We start from the raw sequence: 23,197 nt of genomic DNA, 5'->3' as shown, positions 1-23,197 counted from the left end.
TCAAATTGAAGGCTTTCCAAATGAAAAAGAAAGGTTCTACCGAGCTGTAACATCACAATTTGTCAAAATAACGTGTGCCCTAAGTTTCAACTTTCTAAGCCATTTTTATCTATTTTTTCTTATTAATATTATATCAACCAAAATTTAAAAAGATAAAAATTAAATATTTAAATGATCATTTAAATAAATAAATTTTCTTGAATTAAGACATATGTTAAATCTTCAACCGTTCTACCATTTCCCAATGTTTCCTTGGCATATTTGATAGTTCACACTTCGCATGAATGATTAGAACAAATATTTCCCATGTCTATATACTTTATGGAATGTCATTTGAGACTTAGATTTAATTCTATTGATATATGTTTTGAATTTATTTGACTTTCCCTTATATATACATACATATCTTAACTTTTCCACCATATCTCGATAGGTCTCTTAAAATTGTTTATCTGATACTCTTTCTGTTTATGATACTTTGAACCTTAATTGAAAATTTGGAACTTAGGCTCAGTTTGGAAGGAGTACAAATACAAATATGTAGAGTGTAAAACCTTGTATTTTGTACTATTTTGTATGTATTTACACTGTAGATATGTGTATTTGTACTCCTTCAAAACGGTGACTTAGTACAATATGGAAAAAGAATAGTGATTTTGAAAAAGATAAGATTTAATTGGTGATTTTCTTTGTAATTTATCTAATATTTGCTAGCATTTGTATAAAAAATGCTACACTAAGATGACTTATCATTTCTTTATCTCTTGTTCTCAGTAGGCCAGACCAACTTCTTGTCAACAAATTATTCCAGAGAAACTGTCTATCCTTTTATCCTTTATATACCATATACGTTTTTTTTTTTGGGTTGGGGGGGGGGGTTCATAAATTTTAAAAATTTCCATAGTTACATAGGTTAAGATTTCACTTGTTACACATCCTTAAATAAGAGCTGGAATTTGGGAATCCTCTCCGGTGGCAGGGGACAACACACAATCAGCTTGCCTTTCATAGCACCCCTAAATATTGCCTGCCAGAATAACAAACCTACTGTTATACATGATTACACATACAAAAACATACTCCTTATCAAGACGAAACTGCTATCCAGCCATCATAACATCATATAACATGACAACTAAGGAACGAGAACTGGCTGCCAAAGAAAAGATTCAAGTGTTCCTGATGCTAAAAGAACATTATTACATTGTTAGGCAGTGATAGAATTATGTGAAAAATACTCAACCCCTACATGAAATACTAGTGACTCTGAATCACCTGAAATACAATTTCCAATCCGATTATTATCATATTTAAAATTTTAGTAACCGAATCAACAGCCCTGAGTTTGCTGAGTTCTATAGATTTGAATTGAACTCAATGAAGCCTTGTTCAAACTTAGATCTCTTTTTTCGCCTCCCTAGGGATCACTCCTCTCTTCCTCTCTCCCACTCTGACAGACACACAACTTACATTTTTTTATTTTCCATTTCTCCTCAGTGGTTATTGAATGTCATTTAACTTTCAATTGTCCTTTCTCTGTTAAGCAAACTGTATCATTACTGACGAAAAAGTAGAATAATGAAGTATTAAAACTAAACAGTACGCTGACAGCTTAACTACTGCTTAAGATAATATCTTATGTTTTGCAGTGACATTAGCAATATATGCTCTAAAGCAACAGGCAAAGATATCAACTAATCCTTTTCTTCATAATATAAGATCATATTATTGGATGAGGGCATACACGTCCAGCAATTAAGTATGAATGTTCACATTTTTAAGTACCCTATGGCTAATGTTCTAAAAAGGTAGCATAGTGACATAGGGTAAAGAAACCGATAATCAAGTTTTGGCCAAGGCTTCCAATTATATGAGGATGTGACGTTGATTCTAAAATTATAACCACTTGAGTTGCTCCGCACTGAGCAATGGCGGCAAGGGAAGTCTCGGTGAGGAACATGGGAAAGCTAAATGAAAGATTAGAGTTTTTGCACCGATATTTAGTAGGAAGGTTCATCAATTCCGATCCTGACATCATAGATGTGGAAAGTTGGGCATCTTTGGAATGGCATGGGTAGGGAGGTTTTGGAGTACGAAGATTTGGAGCATGTCTTTTTGTCTTTAGTTTTTGAAGGAAAATGGATATGGAAAAAGTATTGGAAAGGTAGAAGTTTGGAGTAAATACGCTTCTAGAATTAAGATTAGATACAGTCTCCTTTAATTGGGCAGATTACAGAGCAGAAAGATTTCGTTTGGATCGATGTTATGGGATCCTGTTACATGCCTGGTGTACAGACATTTAGAGTTATTGGAAATGCTTGTGGGAGATTCCAATGGTTTGACGTTTGAAACAGATTATGGGAGAAGTAGTTTGCTAGAATATTAATTCAGAACGCAATGGAGATCCCAACCCTGTTAGACCTCTTCTATGCAGGGTAAGGGTATCAATTGAGAATTGCAGTTGCAGGTCGAGACCCTTGCTTCAATCAAGTGGTGGCCTTAGGAACGCAATGGAGATCCCAACTCTGTTGCACCACAAGGTATGTCTACGGTGATGACAAAGGGAAGAAAAGATTGGTGATGCATTCAAGAATAAGAGCTCGTTGGTAGCAGAGAAGGGGAGGAGACAAGTGGAGGTTGTAGAGCTTCGAGGGAAACTGGATGAACAAATGGCTGAAGGGGAGGTAGTGACAGTTGAAAGAGAAATGGGGAGTGACTCAAGTGGTGTAAGCAAGTTGATTCAACCAAGATAGAGAAGACCGGTGGTTGCATTGGAGGCGCTTATAGGGGTGAAGTGGTGACAAGAGTGGACGAGGCAATTATACAAGTCCAGTGTGATTTCAGCGAGGAAGTATAGAATGACATAGTGAAGCAGGTAAGTGGTTTTCATCTGGAAAATCTTAGGGAGAGTGGTGGTGTTGAAGGAGGAAATGAAAAGACACAATTTGGGGTTGTGGGAGGGTTGTTGGATTAAGCAGATGAGGGAAGGGGGGAGGAGAAAGCAGGGGGTGAGACAGAAAGTGGTAGGAGGGAAGGGAAGAGAAGCGAGGCAATCAATACAGGGGTGGGGGAGGAAGGAGGGTTGGGACCAAGAGGGAAGTGAAGGGGGAAGAAGTAAGAATTGGGGGTGAATGTTCAAGGGATGCAGGAAAGAAGCAAGTATATCAGAGGAGAAAAAAGTACAGAACTAGGCCATTGGAAGATAAGAGTGGGGAGGAAAAAGAAGAAGAGGAGGAGGTGGAAATTGATGAAATGCATGTTGTTCAGGGAATAGTCGATTTGGATAAGGTGATAGATACAGAGATTTGGGGGCGTCATGGGAATTGTTAAACATAAGCAAAATAGTTTTCAAATATATATCTTTACATAGAATTAGGATAATAAAATATCAAAGCTAATTTCCATGTATAAAATGTACTTGACAAGGACTTTGGTAACATACCTCAACTACATCAATGAAGTCCTGTTTTCTATGAAATGCACCTATCCATTTAGTGTGGTCTGCAGTCCTGAAACAAGTAAACAGTGGTATAATAAGTCAGCATGTGTTCTCCATCCTTCAAACATACAAGAATCTTATTCTAGAATGTTTTTTAACAAGGATTGTCAGATCTCGAACCTATAATGCATGACAAAAATTGCCACATAAAGGCATGGATTCCTACTTGTATCTCTAGCATCCAAAAGAATAGGACATAGAGGACTGGAGAGAGGAATAATTGATCCTAATATGGATTCCAACCAAAAAAGAAAGAAGGAAAGAATTTTAGTATGATCTTCAATTAATATACAATCTATACGTCATGCATTGTCAAACAAACAAGTTGGGGTTTGAGATGGGTTTTTTTTGGGGGTCTTCAGGCTGAAGGGAATCTATTGGGTTTCATTACCCTTGTTTGCAATGCCAGAATGCTTTAGCTTTTAACCATGTAATACGCCAGCCTTCATCCAAGTTTCCCTTGGTAGCAAAGGGATCTCTCTCCTTTTATCATTAACCAGAAGGTGGCACATATGGTACTGCAGATGAAGCAAGTATTTGGGATGGAATTAGAGGGGGAGGCTTAGCACTCTAGGTTGTCTTACAGTAATGCACTTCTGGTTATTGTCTATGTTAAGCAGATATGGCAAGGGCATGGCTGGACAGAGTGTCAGGTTCATAGATTTTCATCTAAATTTATGAAAATATCTTTATTATCTAGTTATGAGCATCATTTGGAATAAGAGTAACTAACTGTATTTGCATAAGAAAATGATAGTTGATCCTCAACAAAATTCTTCAGTTATATAGTAGTAATAGATAAATCCATTCTGATTGCTGTTGCTGATAAAAGACCTAAAAGAAAAGAGTAAAAATGGTATTTTTTTATAGGAAATGGTAACTGTCATTAACTAGAACAGCAGAATTACAACTGTCACCTACAGAAGGAAAAGGTGACCCCTGAACATAAATTCAAATTACAATACAGCCCAAACCAATGACTCTCTGTTCACCCCTTGTTTTGCTAGTAAGTCAGCTAAAGAGTAAAAATGGTATTGTCAAAATTATATATTGGCACACCAATTTGGAACAAATCCCATGGCATCCTACACAGCTTTTCAGGACCTCTTGGTGAAGGCATATAATTGGGGGTTGGATTTCTGACTTGGTTACAAGGATTAAAACTGACTTACTCTTCATGTTGACAGTGAGTCTAATGACTGCTCAGTGAAGGTGACTATCAGACTGTAACTAAGTGGATGAAATCAGATGCAATTGACCTAACTCTCAGATTTGCTCTTAAATAGAAGCCAAGGCATTAGACTCTTCACTGAACGTCTTGCTCAGGTAGACTCCTAGGTTGGCTAATGCACTAGTGATTAACTTGAAAGAGGGGGAGGGAGGTCTGGGAGGTCTGGGAGGTCACAGTTATTATGGTGGGCACCAGGCCCAGTGGCTGATATTGTATTGTAACCTGAAACCTTGTTTGATTTTTTGGTGTTATTTTCCTGTTTCTCAGTATGTAACTGCCTTATTTGTTTCCTTACTATGAAACTTAGATTTGTAGCAGGGATTTTCTTCTCAGATAATCAATATAGATATTCTCATTGCTAGTGATAAAAAAAATTGAATGCTAACAATCAATATTTAATTAATAAAAGATGTAAAGAATCTGTTGAGAGAGAGAGAGAGAGAGAGTCTGTGGGTGCATATTGTACCCTGAGTCCATCTTCATGTGGTGAGCATTGAAGAAAAATACAGTTGATGGTATCAAAGTAATGTCAAAATACTTGACATAAACTTGCACGTCTTCTGAGTCAATATCTACTAAAGCAATGGTTGCAAATTTGGACACCCCCCGTGCTGACTTGCCAAGCTGTTAGGTGAATATAAAGAGAAGAGGAAACCAAAATAGAGTGAGTTAACTGAAAATAAAAAACAAAAAAAAACATTTAAATACTGTCACCAAATTACAAGATTGTAAAAGATTGTTTCTTTCATGGCTTTGGCACATTGAGAGATTGCTTAAGACATCAATAACAAAAGAATGGAAAAATCAGCTTACAAAATGAAAAATAAAAACTGCACAACGCATAAAATCCAAAAGACTGGCTGTGTGAATGAAGAAGTACATATCCCTTGGAGGTTGAATTACACTTGTAAAATCCAAATTCAGCAATCTCCCAGTGTACCACCTATCAGTGTTCGAAATCCCAACTTCGGTGGCAAAAGGATTGAAAAGATTATAAAAGATTTCCTCTGGAAACTGGGAGAGGGGAAGAAGGATCATCTGATTAACTGGCAAACAGTTTGTAAAAGCAAGAAGGGGGTCAGCACACTTTGTTGGCCAAATGGTTCTGGAGATCCCCCATTGATCAGACAAGTTATGGCATTTGGTCATCAGGAGAATCCATGGACATATTTCCAATGGTTGAGGTGCTGGTCTACTTGCTAGAGCTTTCTTGTCATCACTTTGGAAAGCAATTTCAGCTATTAGTTCTCTTTTTTTTGCCTTTCAATAGGTATGATGTTCATAAAAGGGCAGCCCAGTGCACAAGGCTCCCACCAATGCGGGGTCTGGGGAGGGACAGATGTACACAGCCTTACCCCTACACATTACAGAGAGGCTGTTTCAAGGCTGTTCATACAGGTTCTAAAACCCTGTTTTGGAAAGACCTTTAGTGGGGAGGAACAGCCTTCTAAGGATTTGCAAATTGAAGGGGCTAGAAGGGCTAGGGATATGCCAAAAATGACATGGGTCAAAGTAGTTAGAAATGATTTTAAGTGCCTATAGGTTGGAAGATTTGCTAGCTGAATTTATAGAGAAGTTGGGCTGTAGGTTGGAAGATTTGAATGTGTTGAAAGAAAGATTACAGAAGAGGAAGAAGGAGATCAGAACAAAGAAGAGGAGATTGAGTGAAGTAGAGAGATGTAGGAGACAACAATCTCGGGGTAAAAGGAGATAGGAGGAAAGGGGGAAAGTAGTGGAAGGTGGCAAGGGGTTTAAATAAGAAGTGGAATGAAGATCCTTAGTTGGAATGTGAGGGGAATTGGGAGGCAAGGAAGAGAGATCCCCCTAGCCCATAAGACATTTACTTGGTTAAATCTCCAATCTAGACCCATTTGCTCTAAATTGGATAGATTCCTGTTCTCTCTGGATTGGGAAGTTCATTGGGGAACCTTGGCTTCTAGAGCTCTTCCAAGGGTGACCTCCGATCATTGGCCCATAGTGTTATGTAAGGAGGAAAGAAGGCGTGGAGGTCCTACCCCCTTTAGATTTGAAAATATGTGGTTACTCCACCCAGGGTTTAACAACAAAGTGAGGGAGTGGTGGTATGAGTGTAACCCATTGGTAGAATGGGAGGGGATGAAATTCCATAAGAAACTTCAATTTTTGAAAGCAAAAATCAAGGAGTGGAATTTGGGAGGATAGAAAAAAGAAAGGGAGATCTGCTGGATAAGATTGAAAGCCTTGACTCTAAAAAAGAAAGGGGAGAACTTGGAGAGGAAGACATTGAGCTCAGGAGAGATTTAAGAAGACAGTTAGAGGACTGCCTGCACAAGGAGGAAATTAGCTGGAGGCAAAAATCTCGGTGTAAATGGGTGCAAGAGGGGGACAGAAACACTAGGTTTTTCCACACTCTAGAAGAAGGCAGGAGAAGGAAGATCCTAATCTCCAAATTGGTAGTAGATGGAGTTGAGCTAGTGCATCAAGAAGAGATTGTCGGGGCTTGTGTGGAGCACTTCAAATCTATCCTAAGAAGGCCTGTGTGTAGAAGGGTGTGGGTAGAAGGATTGGATTGGCCAGATGTAGGGGTGGAGAACAGGAGAAGGTTGGAGAGAAGCTTTAGTCTAGAAGAGATCAATGAGGCTGTATTTTCTATGGATAGAACAAAAGCCCCAGGGCCGGATGGGTTCACAATGGCTTTTTATCAGGACTGTTGGGACATTTTGAAAGATGATCTTTTGCAGGTATTTGAGGAGTTTTACAGGAGAGGAATTGTCAATCCAGGTGTGAACTCCACATTTATAGCCTTAATTCCAAAAAAGAAAGATGCTTCCCACCCGAAGGATTTTAGGCCAATTAGCTTGGTTAATAGCTTGTATAAGATCATTGCAAAAGTGTTGTCTTTGAGGCTGAAGAAGGTTTTGTCAGATATCATTGCACACTACCAAGGAGCTTTTGTGAATGGAAGACAAATTACTGATCAGATTTTTAATTGCTAATGAGAGTGTGGAGAACTTTAAGAGGGATAAAAAGAAGGGAGTGGTCTGTAAGTTGGACTTGGAAAAGGCTTATGACTTGGTGGACTGGGACTTCTTGAGGAAAGTTTTGACTAAATTTGGGTTTGGGGCTAGATGATGTAAGTGGATCATGGGTTGTGTCTGGAATTGTCATTACTCAGTGCTAGTGAATGGGACAGTGGTAGATTTCTTTCCAGCCAGTAGGGGTATAAGACAAGGAGACCCCCTTTCTCCTTTCTTGTTCATTCTAATTGCGGAGGTTTTGGGGAAACTGATTCACAAAGCAGATTCTAGGGGGCTCATTAGAGGCTGGAGAGTTGGGAAGGTGAAACCCCCCTTACTCACTTGCAGTTTGCTGACGACACGATTCTGTTTTGTGAAGGCATTAATGTAAGTTTTATCAAGAATTTGAAGTCGGTGATACAACTGTTTGAGCAAATGTCCAACTTGAAGTTTAACCTTGGGAAAAGCTGTGTTGTGGGGGTGAATTTGGAGGTGGGAGAGTGCTGAAGTGCTGGGGTGTGAAGTCTCAAGGTGGCTTTTGAACTACTTATGGTTGCCTTTAGGTGATAATCCCATGAGAGAGAGCTTTTGGAACCCGGTGGTGGAAAGGTTTGAAAAAAGACTGATTTCATGGAAAAAGAACTACCTTTCTCTTGGTGGGAGAATTACACTTATTAAGGCCACACTTGCTAATTTGCCTCTTTTTCCTATCGGTGTTTAAAATCCCAGTGATGGTTGCTAATAGATTGGAGAATATAATTTGAGATTTCCTGTGGGAACCGGGAGAGGAAAAGAGGGATCATAGAGTTAGCTGGGAGATAGTTTGTAAGAGTAAGACCTGTGGTGGTTTGGGGCTTGGGAATATTAGGAGAAGGAATATGACTGTTGGGAAAATGGTTGTGGAGATTCCCTTTGGAGAAGGAGAAGTTATGGGCTAGAATAGTGGCAAGTATACATGGGCTGGAGCATAATGGATGGGACGCTGGAATCAGAGCTAGGACCACAAGCAATTCTCCTTGGAAAGCCATTCATGACCTGCTACCAGTTTTCTCCCCTAATATCAGGTATGACTCGAATTCCGGTAACTCCATAAATTTTTGGGAACAAACCTGGGTGGGGAGTGTCCTAAAGGATCAATTTCCTTCTTTGTATGCTCTTTCTGATTTGAAAAATGAGCCAATCTCGTCTTTCACCACCCCGTCCTCTTCCACTTCTGGGATTGGGTGGAACTTGGGTCTAAGAAGGGATTTGAGGGACTCAGGCTTTGACAATATTTTGAGCCTTATTGCAATTCTTGATAACGTTGTCTTAGACCCCACTAGGGCGGATTCTAGAATTTGGACACCTTCTCCCAATGGCATTTTTACTTGTGCTTCTTTCTTCAAAGTCTTAAGTCAGTCCACCAGTCCTACCTTCCCTCCTTTTCCTGTTGATGAGGTTTTGTGCAGAGCAATACCTCCTAGGGTTGGTAGTTTTTGTTGGGAAGCCTATCTGGAAAGAACCAACACTGGTGATTTACTCCAAAAGAAGAGACCCAATACTTGTTTGTCACCTCAATGGTGTGTTCTTTGTAAAGCGGATGGGGATACTGGTTTTCACCTACTGGTGTCTTGCCATTTTGCGAGGTCAATTTGGGAATGGGCTTTGTCCCTATTTGGTTGTAGTTGGAACCCCCCATCAGACTTGCAAGGCCTTTTTTCCCCTTCTTTTTTCAGGTGGCGGATAAAAAGGGGAAGGACAATGTGGAGAGGACTAAGGGCTGCAGTATGTTGGACACTTTGGGAAGAAAGAAACTCCAGGATATTCTCAGAAGCTCAGAGAGGAGCAGCAGATCGGAGGGCTATCATTCATATTAGGGCGGTACAGTGGTTGAAATCTTTGGAGCTTTTCACAGATTACACTGTGGATGACATGTTGAGGAAGTGGGGTGAAATTGCAAGTTGCATACAAACTAAGTCAGTAATGAGTGTGACTTGGACCCCTCCACCTAGTGGATTCGTGAAACTAAACTTTGATGGGTGTAGCAGGGGAAATCCGGGACAATCAGGGATTGGGGGTGTTTTTAGGGATGAAAAAGGGGTCATTTCTGCCATGTTCTCAGGCCCAATTGTAGTGGGTGACTCCCTTAGAGCTGAGATCTTTGCAGTTATGGAAGGAGTCCAAAAAGATAAGGAGTTGAACATCAGGAAACTCTTAATTGAAGGGGATTCAGAGGTGGTGATAGGATGGCTGATTAAAGATCACAATGGCTTATGGAAGTACAATAATGAGAGGAGAAAATTCAAGTGGCTGGTGCGGGAGATGGAAGTTAAGATACGTTGGGTTTAAAGATCGGCTAATTCCCTAGCTGGCGGTTTAGCTAAACAAGGGGCAGAAAGGGATTCACTTTTTTGGGCCAAGCTGTAACTTTAGTGTGTTTTCTTTCTTTTCTCTTTCTTCTTTTTTCCTTTTCTTGAGGTTCTTTGTTGCTCTTGGAAGATAAGCGTGTTTGTCTTCCTATTGTAAATCTTCTATTGATGAATTAATGAAAGTGTTATTGATCAAAAAAAAAAAATTAAGTGCCTATAATTTAACAATGGATGTGGCTTTAAATAAAACGGAATGGTGAAATAGGATTCATCTAGACAACCCCATATAGTTGGGATAAGGCTTGGGTGATGATGATGATCCTTCACTTTACAATCTTGCTACAAAAAACATTGTTCAGTTTCCCATTGTGTTTCTGTTTCCAATCATCCAATGTTGGGTTACATTGGGACTTGGGGCTTGTGCATCTATTTTCCAAGCTCTTTGTTAGGACCCTCAACCTTTTACTGCATGTCTTGTTAACGCCATATGGAAAGGTCCAACCCACCTATAATTAGAGCTTTTTGTTGGAAAGGTCTATCATGACAACATTAATACTTGCAAGACTTTACAAGAAAAGAAACCATGGCGATTGATCTCTCCCTGTATTTTTCTTATGTGTAGAGCACAAGGGGAAAACTCTTTCCATCTACTAATCTCTTGTAGATTTGCGTCTGTTATTTGAAACTTCTCTCTTTTCGGAAACAGGTGGGCCCCTCTTGTGGATTTGAAGAGCTTATTCCTCATCTCATTTTTCTCTCCAGCAAAAAGAAGGGGCAAAGTGCTATGGAGGTGTACAGGGCAGCTTAGCTATACTTTGGTATGTGTGGGGAGAAAGAAATGCTTGTCTTTTCAAGGACATGGAAAGATCCCTAGAAGAAACCATTAACAATATTTCAACCAATTGGTGCATTGGGTGAAGGCGTTCAACTTATTCTCTGACTTCACAGTGGATGACATTCTTAGAAATTGGAGGCAAGTGGAAAGCTCATCTTCTTGGAAAACTAATCTCTAGTCAGTTGGGTTCCTTCATAGGTGGAGTTTTCAGGTATGAAACCGGAAACATTTTAGAGTTCTACTCAGAACCTCTAGGAGGCAGAGATTCGGGCAGCACTTACAATAAGGAGGACAAAAGCATAGAATCTGAAAGAAATAGAAGTTGAAGGAGACTCAGAAACAACTATTGGGTGGTTAAAGAACAAGCATAAGGTAACTTGGAATTGCAGATATATTATTAGAGAGCTAAAAAGAATTATAGAGGAACTACAAACAATAGCCGAATGGGTCCCAAGGGCTGCCAACTGATTGGCAGTAGTAAAGAAAGAGATATTAAGGGGTCAGTTGTATTTGGGGTTAAGTTGATTAGGGGCTGATGTACTTTTGTATGGAGGTTATCCGAGGCTAGCCTCCCTATATTGGCTTTCTGATATGTTGTACTAACAGATTTATTTTCTTATTAATAAAATTCAGTAATGTTAGTTTTCAAAAAAAAATGACAAATGAAAACCGAATATGCAAAACTGTAAGACAAATCCACCGAGCATCAAGTTAAACAAATGTATGACAGCATAAGACTATCAGTTAATAATTTATGTTTGATACATTGACAAATGAGTAGGTATGTAACCAATGCATCAAAATAGACAACTGAAGAACAGTTATAGAGTAGGAAGATTTTACACATATCCCATACTCGTAGCCCTTTTGTGTTATTGTTGAGAATGGTACTTTTGGATTAAATAAAAAGTGAGCTATAAGCTTTGCTTATTGTGAACTTAAAGTTGTGCTTCCTGGGAGACAGCAATTCTAATAGGTGATAACCCAGCTAGGACAGAATGTTCTTTTACCAGTCCTAGTTTCTTGGTTTACCAAATTCAACTGAGATTGAGTTTGAACCTTAAGCCGATCCCAATTCAGGTTCACACCGACCTAAATTCTCTTCTGACAAAGTTACCTATTTTAATTCATCCTTAATTCATTATGATTGGACCATAACGGCCCTCCCTTTAAATCTTCTGGTCAGATTTAATAAAAGTTTTATTTTCTAATTCATGTGATAATACAACAAATATGATCTCAAAGTTGAAAAATTCCACATAAAGATTAACCTGAAGAAGTTCAAAATTCAACAAACTGTCCACTTGAAATCCATCCATCACGGCATCACTGCTAATTCATAATTTGATAGTGTAGGTTTTCAAGACTGCTATTCAGTCTTGACCAATAAGAGATTTCAGGTTCGATGAGAAGAGAAAGTGAAGAAGAAGTAGAAGAAAGAGTGGTGAAAGAGCAGTAGAACACAGATTTTGAGGAGAAGAACAGAATGTCAATATTCTGCCGCCGCCACTTTAAGTTAATATATATAGGTTATGCTAGTTACATGAAAGGACATATCTGCCCTGGGTGTTTACATCACAACTGCTAACAAATAACAACCAATATAAAACTGAAACTAGAAATAACAGAATAGCAAAATAACCACAGCTGTGACTAGATACATTCTACCCTACGGACAGAGTGGGACCACAGCTGTGGGGCCCACATCAATGTTCTCTACAGATAGCATGCCTCAATTGCATGTAAAACCCTAATTAAATAGTTTAAGAGAGTTGGATAACAAGAACAAAGGGAGGGACAAGATCAGAGTTATCAGGCGCTTAATTTTCTTAGGATGAAACATACAATATCGTCAAGTTGAAGACAGACAGCATCGGAAGCCCTGCCGAAGCGAAGAACAAGAACTTTGTCGATGGTATCTCTGATGATTGAGTCCACCTCCCGCTTCTTTGTCAATGTCGTCAGAAGGAAACTCATCTAATCTCTTCAATTTCTTCACCACCAGCAACAATTTGAACCTGAGAATTACGTTTTGGGTATCAGGTTTATGTCAAAATTCATATTTCTTTACTGACCCCGGTACTTGCCATGTGTACTTGTTTGATTCTTGAATGATGTTGGTGTTCAATGTCAACATATGCCAAATCAACCATCTGCTAGTTTTACACATCATATAATATGTCCTAGAAGTTTTTTGAAATAAGAACCATCAACCATCCCTCACCTGGGAACCCTAAAAATATTTGTTGGTAAAAGGAAATTTATTTCAAATAAAAGCAACAAAAGGGAAAGAATAAAAGATTTATACCAGAGCAATGAACAAAAAGACAGCCCAGAGAAGCACCACAGAATTCACAATTTACAAGAACACCACAAGCCCCGGACTTAACAGAGTGAGACAAGAGCCAAGCCTACTACCAACTGCAAAAAATGATGAAATACCAAACTCGGAGGGGCAAACCCCAGCCTGAAAATACCAACTAGTAGCAAACCCAATCCCATCCAAACTGCAGAACAGAGAATGTCATCATCTTATTCCCCTCTCTTATTGCCTCTTCATCTAGCTCCCTTTGTTGCATTCTCTTGTTCTGTCTACAACTAGTAGTTGAACTCTTTTTAAATAAACACATTTCTGTTTTTTATTTACATTCTGGTAATGACTCAGCTAAGGTGGTGAACTTATGGCTTAAGATGTATGCATTACCAAACTAGAATGATAGCATTCAATGTGGCTTCCAGACATTCTTTTACCTGACATGATTGCTAAGAATAATTTTTGCCTGTGTTTTTTATTTACATTCTGGTGATAACTCAGTTTCTAACTTTGTACTTAACCCTGGCATGGTTGTTAACTTGTTAAGAATTACTTATACAAGAACTTTTTTCCTGTTGGATAAAACTGGTTCTTAATTAAAGCAATTGCTTTCTACTGTGATTTTCAGGAATTTTTCAACAGTATTTGCAGTGTTTTAAAAGTGCAAGGCGCAAAAAAAGCGCAAGGGCCAATTTGCGCCTAAGGCGCGCACCTTTTTAAGAAAGGCGCAAATTTACAAAAAAAAAAAGCTAAAAGGTATAAAAAAGTCAGAAAATTCCAAAAAAAATGCAAAAAAATTTAAAAAATATTAAACATAATGTTAATAAAAATATAAACTTAAATTTTAAAATAAATGAACTAAAAAACCTATTGTCTAAAATTAAAATACATAAACATAACATGTAAAGTGCATTCAAATGAAAATTTAAAAAGAAAAGCAAACATATAAAGCACTTTCAAGCATGTAAAACTCACAATCTCTTTTTTTCCTTAATTGCATTGCTTCAAGTAGTTAATGTGATGTAAAACATATTGCATTCTTGATTCTATGAGTCGCCTTTGTAGCACGCCCCTCGAGGCAAGCCTGAAGAAGTCTATGTTAGGATCTGAAATTCTTATTTCTCACATAAAAAATAATGATTTTACAACTTTCATTGCCTTTTAAAAATATATTTTATTGCTTTATAATTAATTTACCAAGGCTTCTCCTATTTCTCCAAGAGCTGAGAGCATGTAGACATACAATTGGCTTTTAACACATTGAGATCTTGAACATTCAAAACAAATACACATAAGTAGTTGGTTGTCTTAAACCTGATATGGTTTGACTAGTTCTATACACATAAGGGGAGAAGCAGAGGACAGTTATAGCCATGGATGGTGGGCTGTATGAACATTACACCGAATTCAGAAATTGTCTAGAAGGCACTATCAAAGAGTTGCTAGAAGAGGAAGCCTCTGAGAGTGTCGTTGTTGAACATTTCAATAATGGCTCGGGTATTGGAGCTGTCCTTCTTGCAGCCTCTCACTCCCAGTATCTTGAGGTTGAGGACTCCTGAGAATGATCAACAAGAATCCAGTAACATGTTGCAGAGGAAATAGTGAATTTTCATTACTTTTTTAACCATTTCTTCTCCCCTTTATCCACTTGTTTTCTTTTTCATTTCTTACCTAGATAGCGTTAAGCCTTTCTTTTTCTTTTTCATATTTGGAGATTGTTCCAGCAACTCCTTTATTTATGGCTTTGCAGAATATGATTATGAGAAATAGATTAAATGTATAATTGCAGGATATGATCTTGAAGGAGATGTTGCATGAACATCAGCTAAGTCACCATTACTTTTTGTCATGTATATGTTCCACCTGTCGTGTTTTTAAGCTATTTGCTAATGCCCATTTCAAATTTAGACCTGAAATTGTCTCTATGATTCAACCTACTAAGAAGGTAAAGAGCACATTCAGCCCTGTGTAAAGTCCCAGGCATGATGCTCCCAAACTAGTTCAGATTGGTCCACTCTGTTTGTCACTTCACTAAGCACAATCTAACCACTTAAAGGAACTAAAATGATGTGTACGGTGTGCCCTTAAAATACCCAAAAGTAAGCTAAAGCAAGGGAATCCATTGCTCCCGCATTTCTTGTGTTTTTTCATTTCACCACACACCACATGATTTATTTATTTCTTTATTTAACTACTGAAATAAACTAATATCTCAAAGCAAAAAGATTGCTACCAAGTGTCTAAACTCTAAACCTCTCAATTACTTTTTCTTCTTCTGTTGTACTGTGAGTGGAATCGATGTTGAGACCTGAGATAATGAGATTGGATGAGGCCCAACTTTGAATATATCACTCATCATCATACACATGTGACAGCAGGACTATGATGCCTCAGCAACTGATCCGAGCTAATATGATCATTGATGAGAGTTTTGAGGTAGCTGAGCTACCTTTCAAGGTTCAACCAACTACCAAACGGGCATTCATACGAAGGGGTTTCTATTTACACCTTCTCATGCATAAGAAATCCCACTTTTTAGAATCATCATATAAATTTTTTATAACTTGTATTAAAGAGAAAAAAAAATTGTAAATACAACCCCTGAACCATAAAGAACAGAGGTGGTGAGAATACAAAAGAGAGGAAAAAAACCCAAAAGAGCCCTTATACAGAAGGAAATAACAAAGTTGGGTTAAGTAGTGTCCTACAAACTCCACCAAGTGTTTTAAAAGCGTGTGGCGCAAAAAAGGCGCAGGGGCCAATTTGCGCCCGAGGCACACGCCTTTTTGAAGCAATGCACAATAATAAAAAAATGCTAAAAATCACAAAAAAAAAATGTCAGAAAATAAAAAAGTCAAAAATTTTCAAAAAATGTAAAAAATCAAAAAATATTAAACATAATATTAATAAAAAATATAACTTAAATTTTAAAATAAATGTTTTAAAAAACATATAAAACATTTTCCTCAATTGCATTACTTCAAGTAGCTAATGTGATGTAAAGCATATTATATTCCTGATTCTATGAGCTGCCTTTGTGCCACGCCCCTCGAGGCAAGCCCAAACAAGTCCATGTTAGGGTCTTAAATTCTTAGTTCTCACACAAAAATAATGATTTTATAATTTTTAATTTTTAATTGCTTTCTAAGAAGATATTCTATTAGGATGAATGAATGAACAACATTACCAAGTAGGGGATGGCAGAGCCCCCGACCCAGCCGCTAGGTTCAAAAAAAGAAAGAAAAAAGTGCAATTTTCAAAAGGCACATGCCTAGGCACACCAAGTGTACGCCTTTTGAAAGGGCTGCGCCTAGGACCTAGGTGAGGTGCATACCCTAAAATGTTACTCGCCTGTGTGCCTAGGTGCGCCTCAAATGCACCTTTTAAATCACTAACTCCACCTCATTAACCCTATGGCATAACTCTACAGCACAATAAGCACTGTTAGAACCCATCTAACTGAAATAGTTCAATCCAACAGATTGTTAGTTTGCTATCCCTGCAACACATACTACTGGCTACCGAAACTTAAGAATGTCTGAATTAAATCTGCAAAACCACTCAAAATTTAAATCCTGCACAAGTCATATATCATCTTTCCCTTCATCAGATCTTTCTCTTTCTACAAATATCCATTTTTAGAGGGACTAGTATGTATGTGTTTGGTATAACTTCCGTTTATTCACTAAATGTTTGTACTTGATTTTTTTACAAAACCGAGAAAAGTAATAATGAAACCGTTTATTGACAACTAGGTGCCATTAGGCACCACATCAGCAAAATAGTGAATAAACGTCTAACCATTGGGGGAAGGGTTAAAATGAAGCTTCCCCCAATGGTAGGCATTAAAATGCCTAACCATTGATGGGCGTAATGCTGAAGTGGCACCTATGTGGCATTGTTTATTGAAAAAACGCCCACTGTTCCAAACACCGCCTATATGTATACGTGCTTTGCACGTGACAAATATAATTTTTTTATATTTCTGTCTATAAAAACTATTTTTATTTGTCACACTTATTATGGTTCATTCATATAGAAATATACTTAAATGTTTTCTACATAATTTATTTTTTTGCATGTTTTTGTGTTTTTATTTTTTAAAATGTTATTATTTAGTTATAGTTTCACGAGTTGATAGTACAAAGTTTCTATCTTGTTCATGTTTGTTGTATTTTTATCTCTTTTTTATTTTTATTATTTAATTATGAAATCAATGGTTGAAAAATATGACCCAAAAGATTGAACTGTTGACCCACCACCAGGAAAAAAAATCATTTTTGGGTTGGTTTTAAATTTCAAATTTTAAACTTTGTTTCCAACATCAATAAAGCAACTATTATTTATCATACTTATTTTTCATTAATATGATTAATATAAAATATTAAGTAGTGCCAAAATTTTATTTACAAAATTTTGTATTATTAGATAATGTTTTTGTGTTTTTATATTTTCTCATTTTTTTATTTAATTATCATATCAAGGGTTGACACACTTGACTCGAAAGGTTGAATTTTTTTTATCCGCCATCACAAAAATAATTTTTAATTTTGGGTTGGTTTTAAATTTATATTTCATTACAACATCAATAAGAATATAATTATTATTTGTTATTTATTTATATTTTAAAAGTTTCTTATTTAATTATGACATCATGGATTAGCCACTTGACCTAGATGGTTGAATTGCTTACTCACCACCATGATAGAAAAACAGTTCAATTTTGGGTAAATTTTAAAAACAAGTATTTCATATCATTAAAAGTATTGGATGTAGATCTATTTGATAGAATTTATTTGTTTTTATTATGTAAAAATATTATCTTAAATATAAGATTCAATAAAAGAATGGGAGTTAATACCCTAAGATAAGACTTAGTGAGAGGGAATTTAATGAAGAGTAATGTAGTAGTTCAAATTACATTTTGTGCTCTCACAAGGACCAAATTCAAAAATAGAGGTACTCTAGTCAAGAAAAAGATTCAATGAATGTTAATGGGAGTTAATAATTTAAATATGAGACTTAATGAAAGGGGTTTAAATGAGAAGAAAAGTGGTTTTTCAAATTACATTTCCGTCCTTATAATTAAACAAGGAGACAAGGGCCAAAGTCAAAAATTGGGGTAATTTAGCCAAACAAAAGTTCCATACCATTATTCACACTATTAATAGTATAAATAAGCATTTAATGAAAAATGTAAAATGACATTTTTGTTATAGCATGTTTTCAAATTATTGAACAAAAGTACTTTTGTATCTTTTTATCAAATAAGAAGTACTAAATGAAGATGTAAAATAACAATTTTTCCTTTACTTGTTTTCCAATTCAAACTTTAGAGATAGGGGGCATTTGTTGTCCAATGAAATTCCATAAGCCAATAACACCTATTCAAACTTTTATAGATAGTATAGATATAAAAACAAGAATGTGTCAAAAAAAAATTAGTTGTTTTTGGAGGTTGCTAGATATTTACCAATTTGACACAATAGGAGTCAAAAAGACAGATTGTCATATGTCAGTAGTTAAAATAGAAAAATCACATTAACTATTTAAGTGGTAATTATAACAAAGCTGAGTATCAATCATTTTAGACTGTTTGGTTTGAAAGAAAAAGTAGGGAAAGGAAGAGAAAGGTAGGGAAACCTTTATAAACCTTGTATAGGTTTCCCTATCTTTCCCTTCCTTTCCCTACCTTTTCCTTCAAACCAAACATAGCCTTAGTATGTCACTAGCTATTGGAGGTTAGTTTATTTTGCTTCTTACTATGCTGTTAAGGCTCAGTTTGGGAATAATGCAAATACAAATATGTACAGTGCAGAACCTTGTATATGGCATTTCTAAACCTTGATTTGTACTGAACATATTTGTATTTGCAATCTTCCCAAACTGAGCCTAATATACAAATCATCTAAATGCATCTAATAAATTTGACTAAAGTTTATCCATATAACCAAAGACACTATCATGTTTAACATATATTCATCCACTTACCCTGTGGTCAAGCTCCTCAATGCCTCTTTTTTTTTTTTTTTTGATCAGCATCCTCAATGCCTCAATTTTGGATTATCATTTTAATCAGCTTATAAAAATTTGCAGCTTCTACAGTCAATCTAGAGTTATATTCTTTGAATCAATCTTTTCTACACTATGGTCCTTGTTTATCTTCTGACCCAAATAAACAACTTTTGTTTGATATCTTGCATTTGTCATTTTCTTGATGTTTATGTTTACAGATTTTATCTGAGTATCTCCACTTGTTTGGCAGGTTTGATTGACTGTTCATTGCCGTTACAGAAGTGAAAAGTTTAATATACTTTCTCTCTTTTCACAGGTATTTCTAGGAAGAATGGGTATCATAGAAAATATTAAAAGAAATTGAAGCTGAAATGGCACAGACACAGAAAAACAAAGTAACAGGTTCTTCTCCTGATCCTCCCCGAAAAATTCTCACTGTATACTTTTGATATTGCTTAAAGTTCTGTTCTAAGGCATTTAGCATGCCAAATGCATTGGCGCATGGCTGGAGAGAGAGAGAGAGAGAGAGAGTCTTACTTAGAGATTGAAAGCAGGTCGTTTCAGAGAATAAACTTGTTTCAATGGCAGAACAGAGAATTGAGAGAATTAAGAATGTGAGTGTTGGGAAAACGGCTCACTTGTGCTGGATTTGGAGTCGCCACCCACCTGTTTGGGAAATGGAGGTGATGGAACCTCCGGGAATAAATTTCAAAGACATTTTGTTTTAATAGTGACTCCAAAGCCCGAGGCACCGGCTAAACCAGTTCGGGTAAGACTCGGATGGGAGAGGGAAGGGGTTAGGCACCCCTCTCCCGGGTCCAATAGGTGAGGCCCACATGGGGGAAAAAAACTGAAGTAAACAACAGAATTATTCCAAATGGAAACAACTTAATGTGTCAAGTAAAATACGAAACTTTCTTATACCCAAGAAGAGGATTCCATGAAAATGAGAATTAGTAAATGACATGCAATGAGAGCTACATAACAATATAGAAAGAGAGAAATCGTTTAAAATCTAAAAAGGACATCAAACATAAACATGAAATTGAAATTAAAATTGCTTATTAAACTAAAATAAAAAAAATAATAATGGCTTACAAAAAGTGGCATGGAATGAGTGTTATCTAATAACACAAAATGGGGTACTAGCTAACAGGTATTAGGTCATGCAAAATGACAATAGATGTTGTTGGATATCATAATTGGATAGCAAGAGGGCAAAAGCTTGTTGTTAGCCTAAAAGGATGATTAATGAAGTAAACATTACTCACAACATAGGATGAGGATCACTCAAAATAACATTATTTTTTTTATGATGCATAAAGGGGATTATTCATACTAACTACATAGCCAACTTAAAATTGCTTTAGTGAAAATTTAAAGAGCTGAAATCATTATTGAGACTAACCAAAACCGAGTTATCCAGAATTGGGTATGATCCATAAAAATATGAAAAAGGAACTAAGAAAACTAAGGAGTCCTACACGACATCATGAACTATCGATACTAAACAGAAAAGGCAACCCATGCATCAACTGTGTTTGTATGGGAAAATTCGATTAGTGTCAATCATGAGAATGTGTTAAACATGCTTAATTATTCCTAAAACCTTTGATCAATTGAACTAAGGAATACAATCTATAAACTAAACTGACAGGTGAATTTTGGTGACTGATGTAGCAAAAAGGATCGACGGTTTTGAGCAATTATCTAACAGAATTAAGAGAGTAAATGGAAGAGATACGTTAATCTCCCTAGTGATAACTACCTAAACCCGATGAAATCTAATGAGACGACCTCTAAGCAGAAAGATGTAAAACAATTAGCAACACTAGAACAGGTAGCGCGTAAAAACAAATCGAAGCACCTGAAATAGCAAATAAGAGATAGCTAAAAATAAATAACAAATAAAATACAAGAAAAAAAAACTGGAGAGAATTGAGCCTGTCAATGATTTTCGAGGAGTTCCTGCCACCGATCTATGCTTACCACTAACTTCCATCAACATTCAAATCGCGTCGAAGTGGGTGTTAATCACCCTCAAATATAGACTTCAAGATCAAGTTTCGATGGGTTACCTCACGGTGGAGAGGAGCAACAGTGCGTCCGTTGGAGAGAGGAGGATGGGCCTGGATTAACTACAGATCACTGCTACTGCTGGATGCTTTGTCCGTCCGCAGAAAAAGAGCAGGGATAGAATGATGTGGAAACAGAGGCACTATGATCGTCTGGTCGGTAGCAGAAGAGGGAGAAGGGTGATGGTCCGTGATGCTCTGTTCGCTGCTAGTATGTTGGAATTTTGGCCGGAGAATGGTAGGAGCGAGATTACCGCCGTTGGTTCACTGGTCTGGCCTCTTATTGTTTCCCGTGTAATTACCACAAACTTTAAAATGCAAACTTTAAAGTGCGACGATTCAGTACCTTAACTTTGACATAATTCAGTACCTTAACCAATTTAACAGTTGGTTAATCTAACTTTAAGTTGCATTTTCAAAGATACAAATACTATTCAAATATCATCTAATTTTCTTTATCAATTATTCAAATATTGTCAAAAAAAATTAATAGTCCCAAATTCTTATTGGGATCAGCAGAATACCCACTCAAATGTGACCCCAATTTTATTAAATAGAAGAAGCAAGGATTGGTAAACAAAATTAGATGACACTTGAAGGGCATGTGTGTCCTTTTCAAATGCCACTTAATGGCGTGTTAACAATTAGTTAAGAATAGGTACTGGATTATCATATTTCGAAAGTTCGGGTGCTGAATTGTCACACTTTAAAGTTTGGGGAGCAATGTGGCACTAGGCCCAAAGTACATGGATTTTCCTAAATGGACCTTGCAACCAAATTTGCCTTAAAAAAAAAAACAACTTTGATGATTTGAAGATCTGAACTTGAGCACTCATGGGTGCAAAGACCATGAACTCAATTGAACTTAAGTGATTTGATGATTTTTCTTCAATTTAATATTTGAACTTGTGAATGACCAAATAATGCTAAAATTCACATTATGGAATTAAAACTATTAAATTTATATTTATTAATATTTTAACAAATTATGAAAATTACAAAAAAAATATTTATTTAAAAAAATAGCTTTTCAGTGATTATTATATATGGGTAATTTTATTTTGTTATGATACATAGAAGGTTAATGATTAAGTGAGATTGATAGAATGTAGACAAAAGTGGTTGTGGATAACCACTTTTACATTTTCTACATTTTTTAATAATTGATTGAAAATGGTGGTAGTGGGTTGTGGGATTTAGTAACAACTTCTCAGAAATTGTCACATGTATAACTTTCCAGCAAAAATGAAAAGGTCATATGTCTAAATGGTGGGGAGCTATAACCTGGTAGTAAGTTGTAAGTTTTAGCAATAATTTCTCATAAATTGTCATGTGTTTAGCATTATAGAAAATGCAAATGCCACTTGTCTGAATGGTGATAGTGGATTGTGGGCTTTAACGACAACTTCTTAAAAAATGCCATGTGTTAGATTTGAAAAAGCCACAAGTCAGAATGGTGGGGGTTGTAGCCTGAAAGCCTTCATTTAATATATATATATGCATAATAAGTAATGTATGTAAATTATAATGTTAAGGTTTTTATTATTTTAAGATATATATGATATGCAAATTCATACATCTTAATTACTAGAATAATTATTGTATTTTTAGTATTTTTATTTTGTAAATTGTCAAACATAAAAAATTGTTTGTTGATGTAAATATGGATTGATGGACTTAATATATCATTCATTTCATTAATATGTTTTGAACATTCATATATAACATTATTTGTTTGAATTGCGTGTAACTCCATATTAAATAAAGTCTTACTTGCATAACGTTAGAATATGGTCTAGTGGTGAACAGTCGTTTTTTCAGTGATAAATGTATAGTCATACCCATAATTTGGATGATGCGAAATATAGTTTTATTAATGGCTTG

The 23,197-nt window shown here is 36.4% G+C and overlaps 1 protein-coding gene across 1 annotated transcript; it reads right to left on the bottom strand.

Moving 5' to 3' along the window:
• Positions 1-732: 732 nt before the first annotated feature.
• LOC104587901 (mRNA splicing factor, thioredoxin-like U5 snRNP) lies at positions 733-21,658 on the bottom strand. The gene is made up of 5 exons (XM_010245673.3): positions 21,317-21,658; positions 12,755-12,927; positions 5,197-5,354; positions 3,443-3,509; positions 733-1,027 (listed from the first exon to the last, which is right to left on the bottom strand). Exons 2-5 carry the CDS (start codon positions 12,884-12,886, stop codon positions 929-931), a joined length of 456 nt encoding a protein of 151 aa, XP_010243975.1. The 5' UTR covers positions 12,887-12,927; positions 21,317-21,658; the 3' UTR covers positions 733-928.
• Between the last annotated feature and the right edge of the window lie 1,539 nt (positions 21,659-23,197).

Source organism: Nelumbo nucifera, chromosome 1 (assembly GCF_055504915.1).
Source record: "Nelumbo nucifera cultivar China Antique chromosome 1, China Antique-T2T, whole genome shotgun sequence".
Classification (NCBI taxonomy): Eukaryota; Viridiplantae; Streptophyta; class Magnoliopsida; order Proteales; family Nelumbonaceae; genus Nelumbo; species Nelumbo nucifera.
This window is presented reverse-complemented; position numbering and strand designations above follow the sequence as displayed.

Bases quoted from the DNA above. Each gene is read 5' to 3' on its own strand.
- LOC104587901 (XM_010245673.3), bottom strand. From the start codon at position 12,886: ATGAGTTTCCTTCTGACGACATTGACAAAGAAGCGGGAGGTGGACTCA. The intron at 5,355-12,754 runs GTATGTTTCATC...TTCACCTAACAG, and splicing joins GTCTTCAACTTGACGATATT to CTTGGCAAGTCAGCACGGGG. The intron at 1,028-3,442 runs GTATGTTACCAA...TTATTCTGGCAG, and splicing joins ACTTCATTGATGTAGTTGAG to GCAATATTTAGGGGTGCTAT.